This window comes from Neoarius graeffei, chromosome 2 (assembly GCF_027579695.1).
Source record: "Neoarius graeffei isolate fNeoGra1 chromosome 2, fNeoGra1.pri, whole genome shotgun sequence".
Taxonomy (NCBI): domain Eukaryota; kingdom Metazoa; phylum Chordata; class Actinopteri; order Siluriformes; family Ariidae; genus Neoarius; species Neoarius graeffei.
The window spans coordinates 114977412-114992797 of NC_083570.1; the positions used below are offsets into that span (position 1 = coordinate 114977412).

General features: G+C 40.3%; 1 protein-coding gene across 2 annotated transcripts in view; it reads left to right on the forward strand.

Annotated features, from left to right (window-relative positions):
• The first annotated feature begins 2359 nt into the window (after positions 1–2359).
• Positions 2360–15386, forward strand: part of LOC132882124 (CMP-N-acetylneuraminate-beta-galactosamide-alpha-2,3-sialyltransferase 1-like) — a 62817-nt gene continuing 49790 nt past the window's right edge. For both annotated transcript variants that reach the window (XM_060915389.1, XM_060915388.1), the window contains exon 1: positions 2360–2796. In XM_060915389.1, the coding sequence (XP_060771372.1) occupies positions 2542–2796 (255 nt within the window). In that variant the 5' untranslated portion in view covers positions 2360–2541. The remainder of the gene's footprint in view (positions 2797–15386) is intronic.

Sequence of the window (15386 nt, forward strand, 5' to 3'; positions counted from 1 at the left end):
GCACATTATTTGAAGGGCATACGAATGAGCGCTCAGAGTGGTGACAGGAAGAGTCAGAAATAAAAGGAGGGCGGTGCAAACCTCACTGAATGCACTGTGTTTACCAATTTCAACACTACGGGGTGCAACTATGTTATTTTGTACATTAAGTCCTTCAAACGAACATGTAACTCAGAAACAAAAAAACATTAGGTGACATACTGTACATGGGTCATAATAAAACATCAATAGCCTACTGCGCGCATTATTTGAAGGGCATACGACGAGCCTTGCGCTCCGCGAACTCATCCACGATGCTCTGTATGTCACTGATTCAGTGATCTTTTAAGCGGTAGTCTCACGACCCGGATAGTAAACAATAAACATGGAGGACATGGAGTCGTTAGTGTTGCTGGTCTCGGTGCTGTGGCTTGTTGTCACCAACAACGCGGACAGATACTGGCAAGAGCGTATAGATGAGGTGAGGCGCATAAGGCTTCAGAAATTCTCGTAATTCATAATTCTTCTTCTTCCGGGTTTGCGGTGTTTACAGATCCCAGCGCGCTCGCGGGGCGTGTGTGGGCATGTGAGGACACTCCTCCTCACCAATCAGTGCACAGGGGAGTGTCTGCTCACGCCCCCAGCCTCAGTCGGCACGGTTTGGCTCGCTTCAGCCCCACTCCAAAACCGTGCGAGTTTTAGGGGCTAAGCAGGGCTGAAACGAGCTGAGTCGTGCTGGTTTTTGGTAGTCGAAACGCGAGCCGTGTCGGGCTGAAGCGAGCTGAAGCGAGCTGAAGTGAGCTGAAAAAGGGTAGTGGAAAAGGGCCATAAGATGCTGTTAAGGTGTGCTCTTACACTGATGTCATGGCCTGTGAGAGATGTACAAGTGCATTCTGCAAGGGCAGAATAAAAGTGAGCTTTCTGTTCCAGGAAAACCGATGATGAGCATGTGTGACTATTCCTCCGTGAAATTAACAATGTCAAGTCAAGTCGAGTTTATTTGTATACAACAGACATTGTCACAAAGCAGCTTTGCAGAACATCAAAAACTTTAAACATGAGCTAATTTTATCCTGAATAAATGTATTTATCCCTGACGAGCAAGCCTGAGGTGACAGTGGTGAGGAAAAACTCCCTCAGACAACACGAGGAAGAAACTTTGAAAGGAACCAGACTTAAAATGGAACCCATCCTCATCTGGGTGAGAACAGATAGCGTGATTATCAATAACTTGCTTCTATAATAGCAATAACAATGTGTAGTTAACCCGCCTAAAGATGGCTGCACCAACTCCACTCTTATATTCAGTATTACCGAAGGAAGGAGTCTCCAGTGTCAGAGTTAAAGCTGCAACTTTAAGTTTTTGGACATCTTCAGGACAGAGAAGTTTACCCTTTATGGTTTCTCAGGAACATCACAAGCTGCAGGCTTTATGATTATAATTATTTTTTAATTATTATTATTATAGGAACTTATTTTTGTGGATGGTCTGCAACATTAAATGTGATTATAAACAGATAAAAAGTCTCTTGGGCCATTCATGAAAGAATTTCTGTGGATGTGCTGTTACAGGATGCACAGGCTATGATATATTCATACAGCCTGCGCACTATAATTGTTTATTATTATTATTATTATTAATCTCATCTCATTATCTCTAGCCGCTTTATCCTGTTCTACAGGGTCACAAGCAAGCTGGAGCCTATCCCAGCTAACTACGGGCGAAAGGCGGGGTACGCCCTGGACAAGTCGCCAGGTCATCACAGGGCTGACACATAGACACAGACAACCATTCACACTCACATTCACACCTACGCTCAATTTAGAGTCACCAGTTAACCTAACCTGCATGTCTTTGGACTGTGGGAGAAACCGGAGCACCCGGAGGAAACCCACACAGACACAGGGAGAACATGCAAACTCCGCACAGAAAGGCCTTCGCCAGCCACGGGGCTCGAACCCGGACCTTCTTGCTGTGAGGCGACAGCGCTAACCACTACACCACCGTGCCACCCCTATTATTATTATTATTACTACAGGAACATAAAAGCAACTGTGCTTCCTCATACTACCACTATTTCATCGTGTGTGTGTGTGTTTTCTCTTCAGCTGTGGGTTATTTCTAAATGACAAACAGTGTTGGAGATGACTCGTATCTTTCAGTTAGCACAATTGATTTGATTTGCATTTGAATAGTGACATGCAGCTCGACCTGTCTGACCAGACTCCCTTCTCTTCCTCCCCTCGCCTCCTCTCGTGCGTTGATCTCAGGATTCACCACCTCCCATTTTTTGTGTGGGTTTGAACCCAATCATTCTGATTGGTCCTCTAAAGGTTCTAGAGGTGGGGTCTATTTCAGAACACCTGAGTGACACCAGAAGGAACATTGTCTCAGGTATGCAAGGTGCTGATTGGATCCCGAATATAAATAAATGTAAATGGGCCTCAGTGCGAGACAAATCAGAGCAGTTTTCCCCACTGACCCAGTTTAATCCAGGATAGAGTTTTTTATTTTATTTTAATTTCATTTTCATTCATTTATTCCCGGGTCCTTGCCTCTGGATGATGAAACTGAAGGTTTGGGTCATTTCCATGCCCCTGTGTATGGTCCTCATATTCCTGTTCGTCCAAATCACATTCAGATCCGGTTTGTATGATTTCGTCGATTTCGGTGAGCCGAAGATGTGCGCGTGCATGAGCTGCGTGAAGGAGCCACAGCAGGATCCGTGGTTCATGGAGCGCTATGACGGCCGGGTGCCAATATTTATGAACAGGACCAACAGCAAGCTCAGTGAGCTCACGCTGAACTGGTGGATGGTAAGTATATTTTTTGATCAGTTTGTTTGTATTTTTTTAAAGCATTATTTCCTTGCGCCTTTATTGATCTTAATTGTATTTCAATTCCACATTTTTATTAGATTATGTTTAATGTTAATATTAACACAAACACCAAGAACAAATAACAAAGAAATATTATATTAGTCCTGTGATGACCTGGCGACTTGTCCAGGGTGTACCCCGCCTTTCGCCCGTAGTCAGCTGGGATAGGCTCCAGCTTGCCTGCGACCCTGTAGAACAGGATAAAGCGGCTACAGATAATGAGATGAGATGAGATGTTATATTAGTCATCATCCAGTCTATTATATTTTACTTTCATATTTTTTTAGTTCATTTAACATGTTTTATGATCTTTATGGTTTTCATTATCAATGAACTCTCTCTCTTGCTCTCTCTCTCTCTCTCTCTCTGTTGTCAAACTTCTTTAATTAATTGTCATCAGTAATCACCATTACACTACAGTGCTTCCTTTAATTCATTTTTACATGCTTTACTCTTTCTCTTATTTTTTAAGGCTGAATTTTACTGATGAAAAGTAAAGTGTCTTCTTCTTAAATTGTATTTATAATACAGCACCATTCATGCATTTGAAATGCAGCTCAACATGTTTTTCCAGTGTGGAGTACTTTTCTTATTTTTTTTTTTTTCAGCTGTCAACGTGGCAGATAATTTGAATCCACATACATGATTTGGCATAGGCTTTAGACTGGATGCCCATCCTGACACAATCCTCCCCAATGTATCAGGGTTTGGGACGGGCACTCATGCTGGGGAGTTTTACCAAACCTGCATGTCTTTGAACAGTGGGAGGAAACCCACATAGATACGGGGAGAACATGAAAACTATATCAGTGATATAAAGAAAAAAACATCAATAAAATAATCTCAAATGTTAAAAAAGTGTAAAAATAGAAAAAATACAATTATTAAAATAATGTAAAAGTAACATGGTCGTAAAAGTAAGTCAAAGCATGTGTTTTTTTTTTGTTTGTTTTTTAAGATGTTTTTTTTTTAATATACTTGTATATGACCAAAGGTTTGTGAACATCTGACCATCACACCATCCATCTGTGGGTCCCAAAACTGTGAGTTAAAAACCACAGGATTCGTGTTCACCATGCAGAATTACAGAGTTTTAAAAGCACCTTAGACATGGAGTGTAAATGTTGAACTTTCTTTTTTATAAATCAAAGTTTCATTGAAAGCTTGTCATTTTGCATCTGTTAATTTTCTTAATTGTAGGATTTTATAATAATTGTAATAATTATTTAATTTGCAATAATAATAATAATAATAATAATAATAATAATAATAATAATAATAATAATGTGGTTAACATAGTCCACATTTTCAGTCCTGATATTGGAATGGATTTTGGCATTTCCAAATGCACAAAATTCATGATTAAGAGAGGAAAAGTGATCTTGTCTGAAGGAACCACATTATCAGATGAGAGAGAAATCAAGAATCTGAATAATAGGTCAAGTTACAAATATCTCAGCATACTGGAGATTGATGAATTCCAGTCTGAAGAAATGATGAAAGGATTGTCAAAGGAACATCTTCGAAAAGTATGAAAGCTGTTACAGTCAAAAATTAATGATGGTAATGTATCAATGGTATCAGTAGATGGGCTGTCTCATTGTTTAGATACTAGGCAAGTTTCATAAACTGGACCAGAGATGAACTGAGAATATGAGACAGAAGAACCAGAAAATATCTCAACATGAACAATGCCTTCCACCCAAGAGACAGTGTATCATGACTTTAACTTCCGAGAAAGATAGGTGGCAGAGGCCTCAATAGATCTCAACCGACACTTGGATTGGAAAACTATTTAGGTGAAAGCAATGAAAGGTTACTGGGAGCAGCCAGTAGAAGTCTGAGTAGTTCAATCAAGAGTACTGAAGAGTTAAAGAAAATAAAGTGTGAGGAATGGATGAAAGAATTGAAGGAGCTTCATGGACAATTCTTCAGAAAGATGGATGGAATTGCTAAAAGAAAGCTGGGCATGGCTTGAAAGAGGTCAACTCGAAAAACAGACTGAAGGATTAATAATGGTAGCGCAGAGCCAGTCTATCAGAACAAATGCAATCAAAGTGAGGATTGATAAGAATCAGATTGACTCTCTCTGTAGGTTATGTAGAATGAAAGATGAAACTATCAGTCACCTTCTCTGTGAATGCCCTAAACTAGCACAGTGTGAGGATAAGAGAAGACATGATCAGGTGGCCAAGGGACTCCACTGGGACCTCAAGCAATTTGATTTAGAGTGCAGAGCCAAGTGGTACGAATATAACCCAGTTGCGGTAGCTGAGAATAAAACAGCAAAGATTCTCTGGGATTTCTCAATCCAGACATATAAGAAGTTTCCTCATAACAGACCAGGCATTGTTGTCATTGAGAAGAGCAGCAAGTTATATCACATCATTGATATGGCCTGCCCAGAAGATAGCAGGATTGCCAGTAGAGAAGCAGAGAAGTTCAATAAGTACGTCAACCTGGCGATAGAAATCAAAGCTCTGTGGAAGGTGAAGAAATTTGTCATTAACTTTGTTGTTATATGGGTGTTTGGAAGTGTAACAGAGAGACTCGAAAAATATCTAAAGGATATCCATGTAGACATCAAACCCTTCATGATGCAGAAGTCGGTTTTGTTGGGTACAGCGAGGATCCTCAGAGGAGCCCTGGAATGCGAAGGCCACTTGTTGTAGCCTGCCCTGGACTCATCAGTAAAACTGTGATGAACATCATGCAATAATAATAATAATAATAATAATAATAGAGACTGTTAATGACGGCATAGCTCATTCTGGCCCTGTGAGAAATCAAATAGAAGTTATATGCACCCTAGGTACCCCTACCTTTATGCCAGAAAGAGTCAAAACTGGTGAAGGATTGAATAAGAAGAAGCGATTCGTGTGGAAACTGCTTGTTAGGGATTAATTGCTCCATATCTTCATTATTAATAGCAATTATGCAAATTTGGGTAGAAGCTAGATGCACCCCAGGCAGACCTGCCTTCCTGCCAAAAAGAATAAAAATCAGTGAAGAACAGAGAAAGAAGAAGTGATTTTCATGAAATGTGGACTACGCCGGACAACAGACAGACAACACGTGATGGCATAAAATCATCGCCTATTGGCTGGATAATAATAATAATAATAATAATAATAATGTGATCCAACCATACAAACAAATCAGTCCCTTTGTTGTTACCAAGGAGGAGTAACTATGTAAGAATTTGTGTAAAGCAGATGATTTATTACTTAATTACAGTGAAAAAAATGTAAAAACTGTGAATGTAAGAAAAATAGCTGTAAAAACTAACACATGCATTCATACACACAGACTCAGGCAGGTTCTTCAGCATTCATATTTAACAGTTATTCCACTAAATCGAGTCATGCATGAGCTGATAGCCAACGAGGCACGTAGCACCAAGTCAGCTATAAGCTGTGTATGATGAGATTGAGTGGAATAACTGTTTTATTCTATCCACATCCACTGGATTTTGAGAAACAGAGCATTTTTTAAATTATTTTTTGCAAATTCAATAAATAAAAACTTTATACAAAACATCCGATAAAATCATTTCTGCTTAGAATGTAAACAAACCGGTGAAATGACAGTTGCAATTTGTGAAAAATGTAATAATAATAATTCTTAAAAAATACAAAAGATATATTCTTGCCATTAAATACTTTTATTCCATATTGTTGCTGCTTTTTTTTTGTATTTTGGGGGTTTTTGTTTTTATTTAATCCTCGGTTGGTTCAGCAACATGCTCCGCCATTTCGTTTTCCTCTACTCACGGTATATGTGCTGATATCCTAGTAGTAGAGTAGCCAATCAGAGCACACAATTGCTCATATCCAGTGAATGTGGATAGAATAAAAGTAAATACATAAATTCCGGATTTAACCTTTACATTTGTATTAAATTTATTTTATGAACTTATAAATTCATCCCCGGCGGCACGGTGGTGTAGTGGTTAGCGCTGTCGCCTCACAGCAAGAAGGTCCGGGTTCGAGCCCCGTGGCCGGCGAGGGCCTTTCTGTGCGGAGTTTGCATGTTCTCCGCGTGGGTTTCCTCTGGGTGCTCCGTTTTCCCCCACAGTCCAAAGACATGCAGGTTAGGTTAACTGGTGACTCTAAATTGACCGTAGGTGTGAATGTGAGTGTGAATGGTTGTCTGTGTCTATGTGTCAGCCCTGTGATGACCTGGCGACTTGTCCAGGGTGTACCCCGCCTTTTGCCCGTAGTCAGCTGGGATAGGCTCCAGCTCGCCTGCGACCCTGTAGAACAGGATAAAGCGGCTAGAGATAATGAGATGAGATGAGATAAATTCATCCCAAATGAGCAAGACAGAGGCAACAGGTTTTCGTACTTTAAAAAAAAACAAAAACAGTTTTTCAAAACTTCAAGACTTTTATTTTCATGCCCAGTCCATACTGAAGCAATTGAGTAAATGAGTCAAATCTCTTTAATTCAGTAACATGAGTCAAGCTACAGTAGTTTGTTTGCTTCCCTGCATTTAATAGTATCTAGTTAATTAGCTAACAACACATTTGGATACGTATCATGTATTTGTTGTGTGCAGTACCATATGAAGTGTATTTATCTTTCCTTATAGACATCGTACACACCACAGTAACTTACAGTCATCGAAACAACAGTCAAAGAGATTTGACTCACTTGTGGCAGTAAGTTCAGTCCTGAACGTTTCATTAGATTAAAATTATACATCATTTGAAATGAACTAAACAATAATTCTCATTTGAAGGATTAAAACAGAACAACTCAGATCCTAATATATGCCCCAAAAAGGATGTGCTTTTGTTTGTTTGTTTTGTTGAGGTAGAAGTTTTTTTTTTTCATGTAAGAGCATTCATAAACTTAGCCCTTTGATTTCAGCTTTCCTTCAATGAATGAATGTTAGACTGACAGTTCCCTCCAAAAGTACTGGAAAAGCAAGGCCAATTCTTTTGGAAGATTGAGAGGAGCTTCATAATGCAGCAAGACAATGATCCAGAACACACCAAGAACACAACAAAGGACTTCATCAAGGGGAAAAATGTGAGAGATTTTTGACTGGACAAGTCAGTTACCAGACTTTTGTCACAAACATTATAGCACAGGGAAAATTCTCTTCTTTGCACATCTCAACTTGTTAGGAAGTTAGGGTCAGAGTGCAGGGTCAGCCATGATACAATGCCCCCTGGAGCAGAGCGGGTTAAAGGCCTTGCTCAAAACAAATATCTGCTGACAAAAACTGCTCTACAAGCCTGGAAAAGTATCACAAAATCCAACTGGATGCAGTTATTTCAAGCAAGAGATAATGAAGTGTTATTTAGTTTAAGGTGGTGTAGTGGTTATTACTGTCGCCTCACAGCAAGAAGGTTCCAGGTTTGAACCTCATGGATGACGGGGGCCTTTCTGTATGGAGTTTGCATGTTCTCCCTGTGTCTATGTGTGTTTCCTCCGGGTGCTCTGGTTTCCCCCACCGTCCAGAGACATGTGGTTAGGTTAACCAGCTACTCTAAATTGCGCATGTGTGTGAATGGTTGAGAGGAGAAAACCTCTATAATAATCCAGTAGAAGACAACAGGAAACCACTACTGTAATTCTTTCCTAGAAACTCTGAGGCCATGTCCCTACAATAATATGCCACACAGAATTACGTAAAGACTGTCTGTTCCTAAACTTTTGCTCACCTAAAAATTGGGTGGTCTGCCACCAAAAGTGACTTTTTCTTAGTTGTTGAAAAGGGACATGTCATGGAAACCTGTTTTGTTTTTGTTTGTTTTTTTCGAAATAAGAGATGTTGATGTGACTTGGGGACATACAGGAACTTTCAAAGTGGACTGTTACCTTCCCAGTCTGTAATGGTCAACGAAATAAAATAGGCAGAGCAAACAGGCCAGTTACAAAAGTGCATGCTTCTTATGTAGCATCTCCTCATATTATTTATGGTACCACCCCTCATTGTGGATTCTTCCAAAATGGTGTTACTTGAATATCTTATTAATTTTTCAGTCTTATTTTGCCTCCATCCCAACTTTTTTTTGAGTGTGTTGCAGGCATCAAATTCTAACTTCGTTTATATTTACAAAGTCCAATTAAGTTGGTCAGTAAAACTATTAAAAATATTTTATTTTACTTTCATAAGTTAAATAAAGTTTCACACAAATGAACAAATCACAGATTTTTGTTTTAATTGCATTTTGGAAAATATCCCAACTTTTCTAAAAATGGGATTTGTAAACCTCTCACTGGGTTGCACCCATATCCACAACAGGTCTACCAGGCAGACAGCTTCTGTAGTCTTGGGTGTGGCACTGATTCAGAGCCTACACCTTCATTTTCCTGTTCTGATTCATACAGGTAAAGCTGAAATACTTGACCAAAATAATCCATCTATCTTATCTGTCATCTCATATTCATTGCGCGCGCACACACACACACACACTAATATATATATATATATATATATATATATATATATATATATATATATATATATATATATATATATATAGTCAAGTTTATTTGTATAGCACTTTTAACAATAAACATTGTCGCAAAGCAGCTTTACAGAATTTGAATGACTTAAAGCATGAGCTAATTTTATCCTTAATCTATCCCCAATGAGCAAGCCTGTGGCAAGGAAAAACTCCCTCAGATGATATGAGGAAGAAACCTCGAGAGGAACCAGACTCAAAAGGGAACCCATCCTCATTTGGGCAACAACAGACAACATGACTATAACATTAACAGTTTTAACATGAAATCAGTTTCATTGATGTTATAATGCTTCATTGATGGAAACTTGAATGCAAAACTGTTCATGACAACTGCAGTCCTAAAGTTAGCAAGTCAACTGTAGTCCTCAGCCATAAAAGCATTACTGTAAGTATCCAGCACGTCTTCCAAGTATGATTTTCAACTGTCCATATGGGGCCGTCCTCCACAGGAGCGATGTTATGAGACTCCAACCAGGGGTAGGGCATCAGGATGGATCAGGCAGGTCCGAGGAGCAGAAGAGGTCAGCATCTCGATCTCAGGATTGACATATAACTCAGAGGGACAGATTTGGAGGGGGAGAGAGAGAAAACACAGGTTGTTAGGTATGCCCAATGTCACCTGAATAATAGGAACAGTATACATTTTGTGCTGAGTACAAGCAGGGACTCCAGCAACTAACTATGACAGCGTAACTAAAAGGGGAGAGCCAGAAGGTAACACAGGCATGAGGGAGCCCCGGGACATAAAGCAGCAGCCACAACACTGTCAACAAACTCAAGTGAGCAAGCGAGTGGGGGACTGACAGCATCCATTCATCCCAGTTTACCAAAACACTCTATGTCTGAGGACCCTCCAGATCTACACCTTTACCTCATAAACACCATTAACAAAAGGCTTGACTAAACAGATATGTTTTCAGCCTAGACTTAAACACTGAGACTGTATCTGATTCCCGAACATTACTTGGAAGGCTATTCCATAACTGTGGGGCTTTGTGAGAAAAGGCTCTGCCCCCTGATGTAGCCTTCACTATACGAGGTACCAGCAGATAGCCTGCACCTTTTGATCTAAGTAGGTGTGGCGGGTCATAGAGGACCAGAAGTTCACTCACGTACTGTGGTGCGAGACCATTTAGTGCTTTAAAGGTCAATAGTAGTATTTTACAATCAATACGAAATTTGATTGGGAGCCAGTGCAGTGTGGATAAGACAGGGGTGATGTGGTCATATTTTCTAGTTCTAGGCAGGACTCTTGCTGCTGCATTTTGAACTAACTGGAGCTTCTTTATGCACTTATTGGAACATCCAGACAGTAAGGCATTACAATAATCCAACCTGGAGGTAACAAAAGCATGAACTAGTTTTTCTGCGTCGTGTAGTGACATTAAATTTCTTATCTTAGCAATATTTCTGAGATGAAAGAAAGCTATATGGGTAACGTTATCAATGTGAGTTTCGAATGAAAGACTGGGGTCAATAATCACTCCGAGGTCTTTTACTGCTGCATGTGAAGAAACAGAAAGGCCATCCAGAGTCACTGCGTAATCAGAAAACTTACTTCTAGCTGTATGTGGTCCAGGGGCGATTTCTCAGAGACAACAAGGGAAGCCGAGCTTCCCCTAAAATTCTCTCCCCAAACTGCGGCATCTATGACGTTGAATTCTCATTAAAACAATAACTTGCATAACATAATATATGCCTAAGATTGTATTTACGTTCATAACTATCCTGTAACTTATTTGAGTGATGTCTGACGAACTTGCAGTTCGCTACGAGAATCACCTTTGCTGCCAGGCTGTAACCAGCGTTGCCAGATACTGCTGACGTTTTCCAGCCAAAATATGTTCAAAACCCGCCAAAATGCACTTAAAACATCCCAATCTGGCAACACGCTGTAACCTTTCTTATTTCAATGGGCTCTATGCGCTGGCAGCCGGGTATCCGTTGCAGTCTATGAGAGGGCTCTGAACAGCCAATTTCGGCTAGTTGTTATTGGTTAAAATCAGGGCTTTGAACCGGAATTTTTTTCCTATTGGTTTGTTCCGAACAGAAACGGAATTTTAACGTTTCCGGTTTTGGGTTCCACCATTAAATAGACGTTCCCGAACCGGTTAGAACAAAAAAATTTCGTTCCCGGAACGGTTAATTACGTTCCCTGTCAGCTGTTTAACAAATGGCTATAAAATTATGTCTCTGTCTCATCCAGCTTAAGCCAAATGTAGGCTAATTCTATTACAACCTTCATTAAATAAGACAAGAAATAATTCAAAACAATTATTATTTCAAATGTTGGCGATTTGGATTCTCAGTATGTCTTCCCATCTACACAAACAGAAAAAGTGCCAAAAATGAAAGATAATTCATTTAGTGTGTTACCAAAGGCTAGTCAGGCCCTATAGAGGGCTACCGCATGACGTCACCGCGCCGCGAGATTTTGTTAGGCGCCATATTGGAAGACCAAGTACACATCTATGCAAGTACATACATACATAAAACAAACTACACCTGAAATGTAGCCAGGGCCGGTTCTGCCCTAATCTGGACCCGGGTGCAACATCGTGCAACCCCCCCCCCCCCCCCAAAAAAAAAAACCAAACAAAAAAAAAAACCAGTCTAAATCAGGACAACCATCACATAACTATAACTATAAACATTTTATATCAACTATTTTAACTAAATGGGCTATAATAAATAAGCCTGCAGGCAGCCACGGCGGGCTGCCTCAGAAAAGTAACCATTCAATGACAACTGAAAGCCTGCAGCCACGGCGGGCTGCCTCAGAAAAGTAACCATTTGTCCTACCTTAAAACTCGTTTTGCATTTTCTGCCTCCTTTTTTGTATTTTCAACCCTCCGTTTATTTTCTTTCCTTTTCTGAAAACCCGATTTGTGTCCAGACATTTTGTTCTGCTACCAACGAACTAACTCGTCAGGTCTCGTCTCTCGAGTCCGCGATGATTCCCGTGGGAAGGGCAACAACTGATACATTTTTACAAACAACCAATAGGGAGGTTGCATCGTTCAGGCTCTTCTTTGCTCAGACACTCAGTAATGCACTTACTCACTAGCAGTCCACCTTCCCGCTCTCTCCATTCAATCAGCGAACGTCACACAGGAAGTGAACCCCAGCGGGTCATAGAAACTTGCGCAGGAGAAGAATGACTATTTGTAGGCTACATAAACTTTGAGGAACGAAATAAAAACCGGTATTAACCGGTTACCATTATTTTTAATGAGCGTTTCTGTTCCGGATCATAAAAAATAATAAAGTTTCTGGTTTCGTTTCTGTTCCATGTGAAATAGAAAAAGTTCCCGGTTTTCGTTTTCGTTCCTTGAACCGGTTCAAAGCCCTGGTTAAAATCGACAAAATCGTCACTTCCAGGGAAGCCGGGCTTCTCTGGGACTAAATGAGACAGTGGGAGGGACAAGAAGCTGGGCTGATGAAGGATTATTGGAGGTAGTGTTTGAAAGACATGAGGAGGGCGGGCTTTGTCGGCGAGGAACACGGAAGTATGATCAGTCCCTAGCGGATGTTGAGAAAGTGTAGTCGTGTGCCAAAGTGCTGTCCGAATTTCTTTTCATATAAACGGTTCTTCTCATTGATGTCTCTGTACATTACTCTGTAAATAAATGTAAATATTACTCGTTGTGCTCTGTTAACTTTCATCCATTCTATCAGTTTGATCATTCGTGAATTCACTCGTTTATTTCATTTGTAGTTCAATCTGGTTGTAGGCTAGCTTGAGCCTTATTGGGATCTGCAGTGCTAGCTGCTAACAGAAATTGGTAAAGTCTCTGGAAAGCACAACCAGCTAGTATGACAGGGTCACAGACCATTTTCTGGAAAAGGAGCAGAGGGCAGAATTTGTGTATAAATAGTGTGCATCATATAATGTTCATGAATCTGAAGTGTGTATATTGTTCAGTAATGTTAAGAGAATGGTGGGCTCCGTGTTATAGGTTATACCTGGGTATAATATTCAAGGTTCTGTGTGTTGCATAGCCTACCTGGTTATGAATTTCCAGACTGTGTTGCAGAAGATGTTCAAGGATGTGTTGCACAGCTGGGTGTTGTGTTAAAGACTCTGTGTTGCATATCAGGGTATGATGTTCAAGGCTCTTCGTTGAATAGCCAGTGATTTTTGGATGTTTGATATTTTTGATTAAGGATATGAGGCACTAGCCTGGCAAGCCAGACTATAACATGAAATGTACAAGCAAAAATACTTTCTGCTACTAGGTAGGGTTGTCTAGTTCACTATGCTAATGGGGCACACCTTTCTATGCTTTGATATCCGGCCTACAGGTTTTACGATGAATACGTAAAATGGGCTTCCCCTGTTTTAAAAACCAGCAGCCGCCACTGATGTGGTCCTAGTACAAGTACTTCAGTCTTGTCAGAGTTAAGCAGAAGGAAGTTAATAAGCATCCAGTGTCTAATGTCTTTAACACATTCCTCAATTCTATAAATCTGGTGTCTCTCATCAGGCTTTGCAGAAACATACAACTGTGTGTCATCAGCATAACAGTGGAAACTAATACAATGTTTACCAATAATATCACCCAGAGGTAACATATATAAAGAAAAAAAGCAGTGGACTCAAGACAGAACCTTGTGGAACACCAAACTTTTTTTTTGATTGATTGATTGCTTTATTCCAAACAGTAAAGAAGATATAAAAAAAAAAATAAAAAATAAATAAAAATAAAAAATGCAATCATCAAAACATTGTCATAAACAAACAGAATAGCGTAGCCACAAGGCAGTAACATAATAATGTTTGGAAAGGATTAGGAAGAAGTAAATAACATCAAATCCTAACCCTCTATACCACCGCTAATCAAACGTCACTTTCCTCCATAATAAACTCATCTCATCTCATTATCTCTAGACGCTTTATCCTTCTACAGGGTCGCAGGCAAGCTGGAGCCTATCCCAGCTGACTACGGGCGAAAGGCAGGGTACACCCTGGACAAGTCGCCAGGCCATCACAGGGCTGACACATAGACACAGACAACCATTCACACTCACATTCACACCTACGGTCAATTTAGAGTCACCAGTTAACCTAACCTACATGTCTTTGGACTGTGGGGGAAACCGGAGCACCCGGAGGAAACCCACGCGGACACGGGGAGAACATGCAAACTCCACACAGAAAGGCCCTCGCCGGCCCTGGGGCTCGAACCCAGGACCTTCTTGCTGTGAGGCGACAGCGCTAACCACTACACCACCGTGCCGCCTCCATAATAAACTATATAAACTATATATACAAAAGAAAACAAAATCAACAAAAGAAGAAAACATACCAAGACATACCAACATGGTATAATATCGACCAAATCAAATCATATATACAGAAACTTATGTTATGCATATACACACACATCTCATCTCATATCATTATCTCTAGCCGCTTTATCCTTCTACAGGGTCGCAGGCAAGCTGGAGCCTATCCCAGCTGACTACGGGCGAAAGGCGGGGTACACCCTGGACAAGTCGCCAGGTCATCACAGGGCTGACACATAGACACAGACAACCATTCACACTCACATTCACACCTACGGTCAATTTAGAGTCACCAGCTAACCTAACCTACATGTCTTTGGACTGTGGGGGAAACTGGAGCACCCGGAGGAAACCCACGCGGACACGGGGAGAACATGCAAACTCCACACAGAAAGGCCCTCGCCGGCCCTGGGGCTCGAACCCAGGACCTTCTTGCTGTGAGGCGACAGCGCTAACCACTACACCACCGTGCTGCCTCCATAATAAACTACATAAACTATATATACAAAAGAAAACAAAATCAACAAAAGAAGAAAACATACCAACATACCAAGACATACCAACATGGTATAATATCGACCAAATCAAATCATATATACAGATACTTATGTTATGCATATATACACACATACAATACATATATACAGTACATACATATACACATACCGTACCTATAACTATACACATCCATATGTACACAGACACCCATATCATAATTATGCATATTATGCTTATATATTATATTATGCTTATA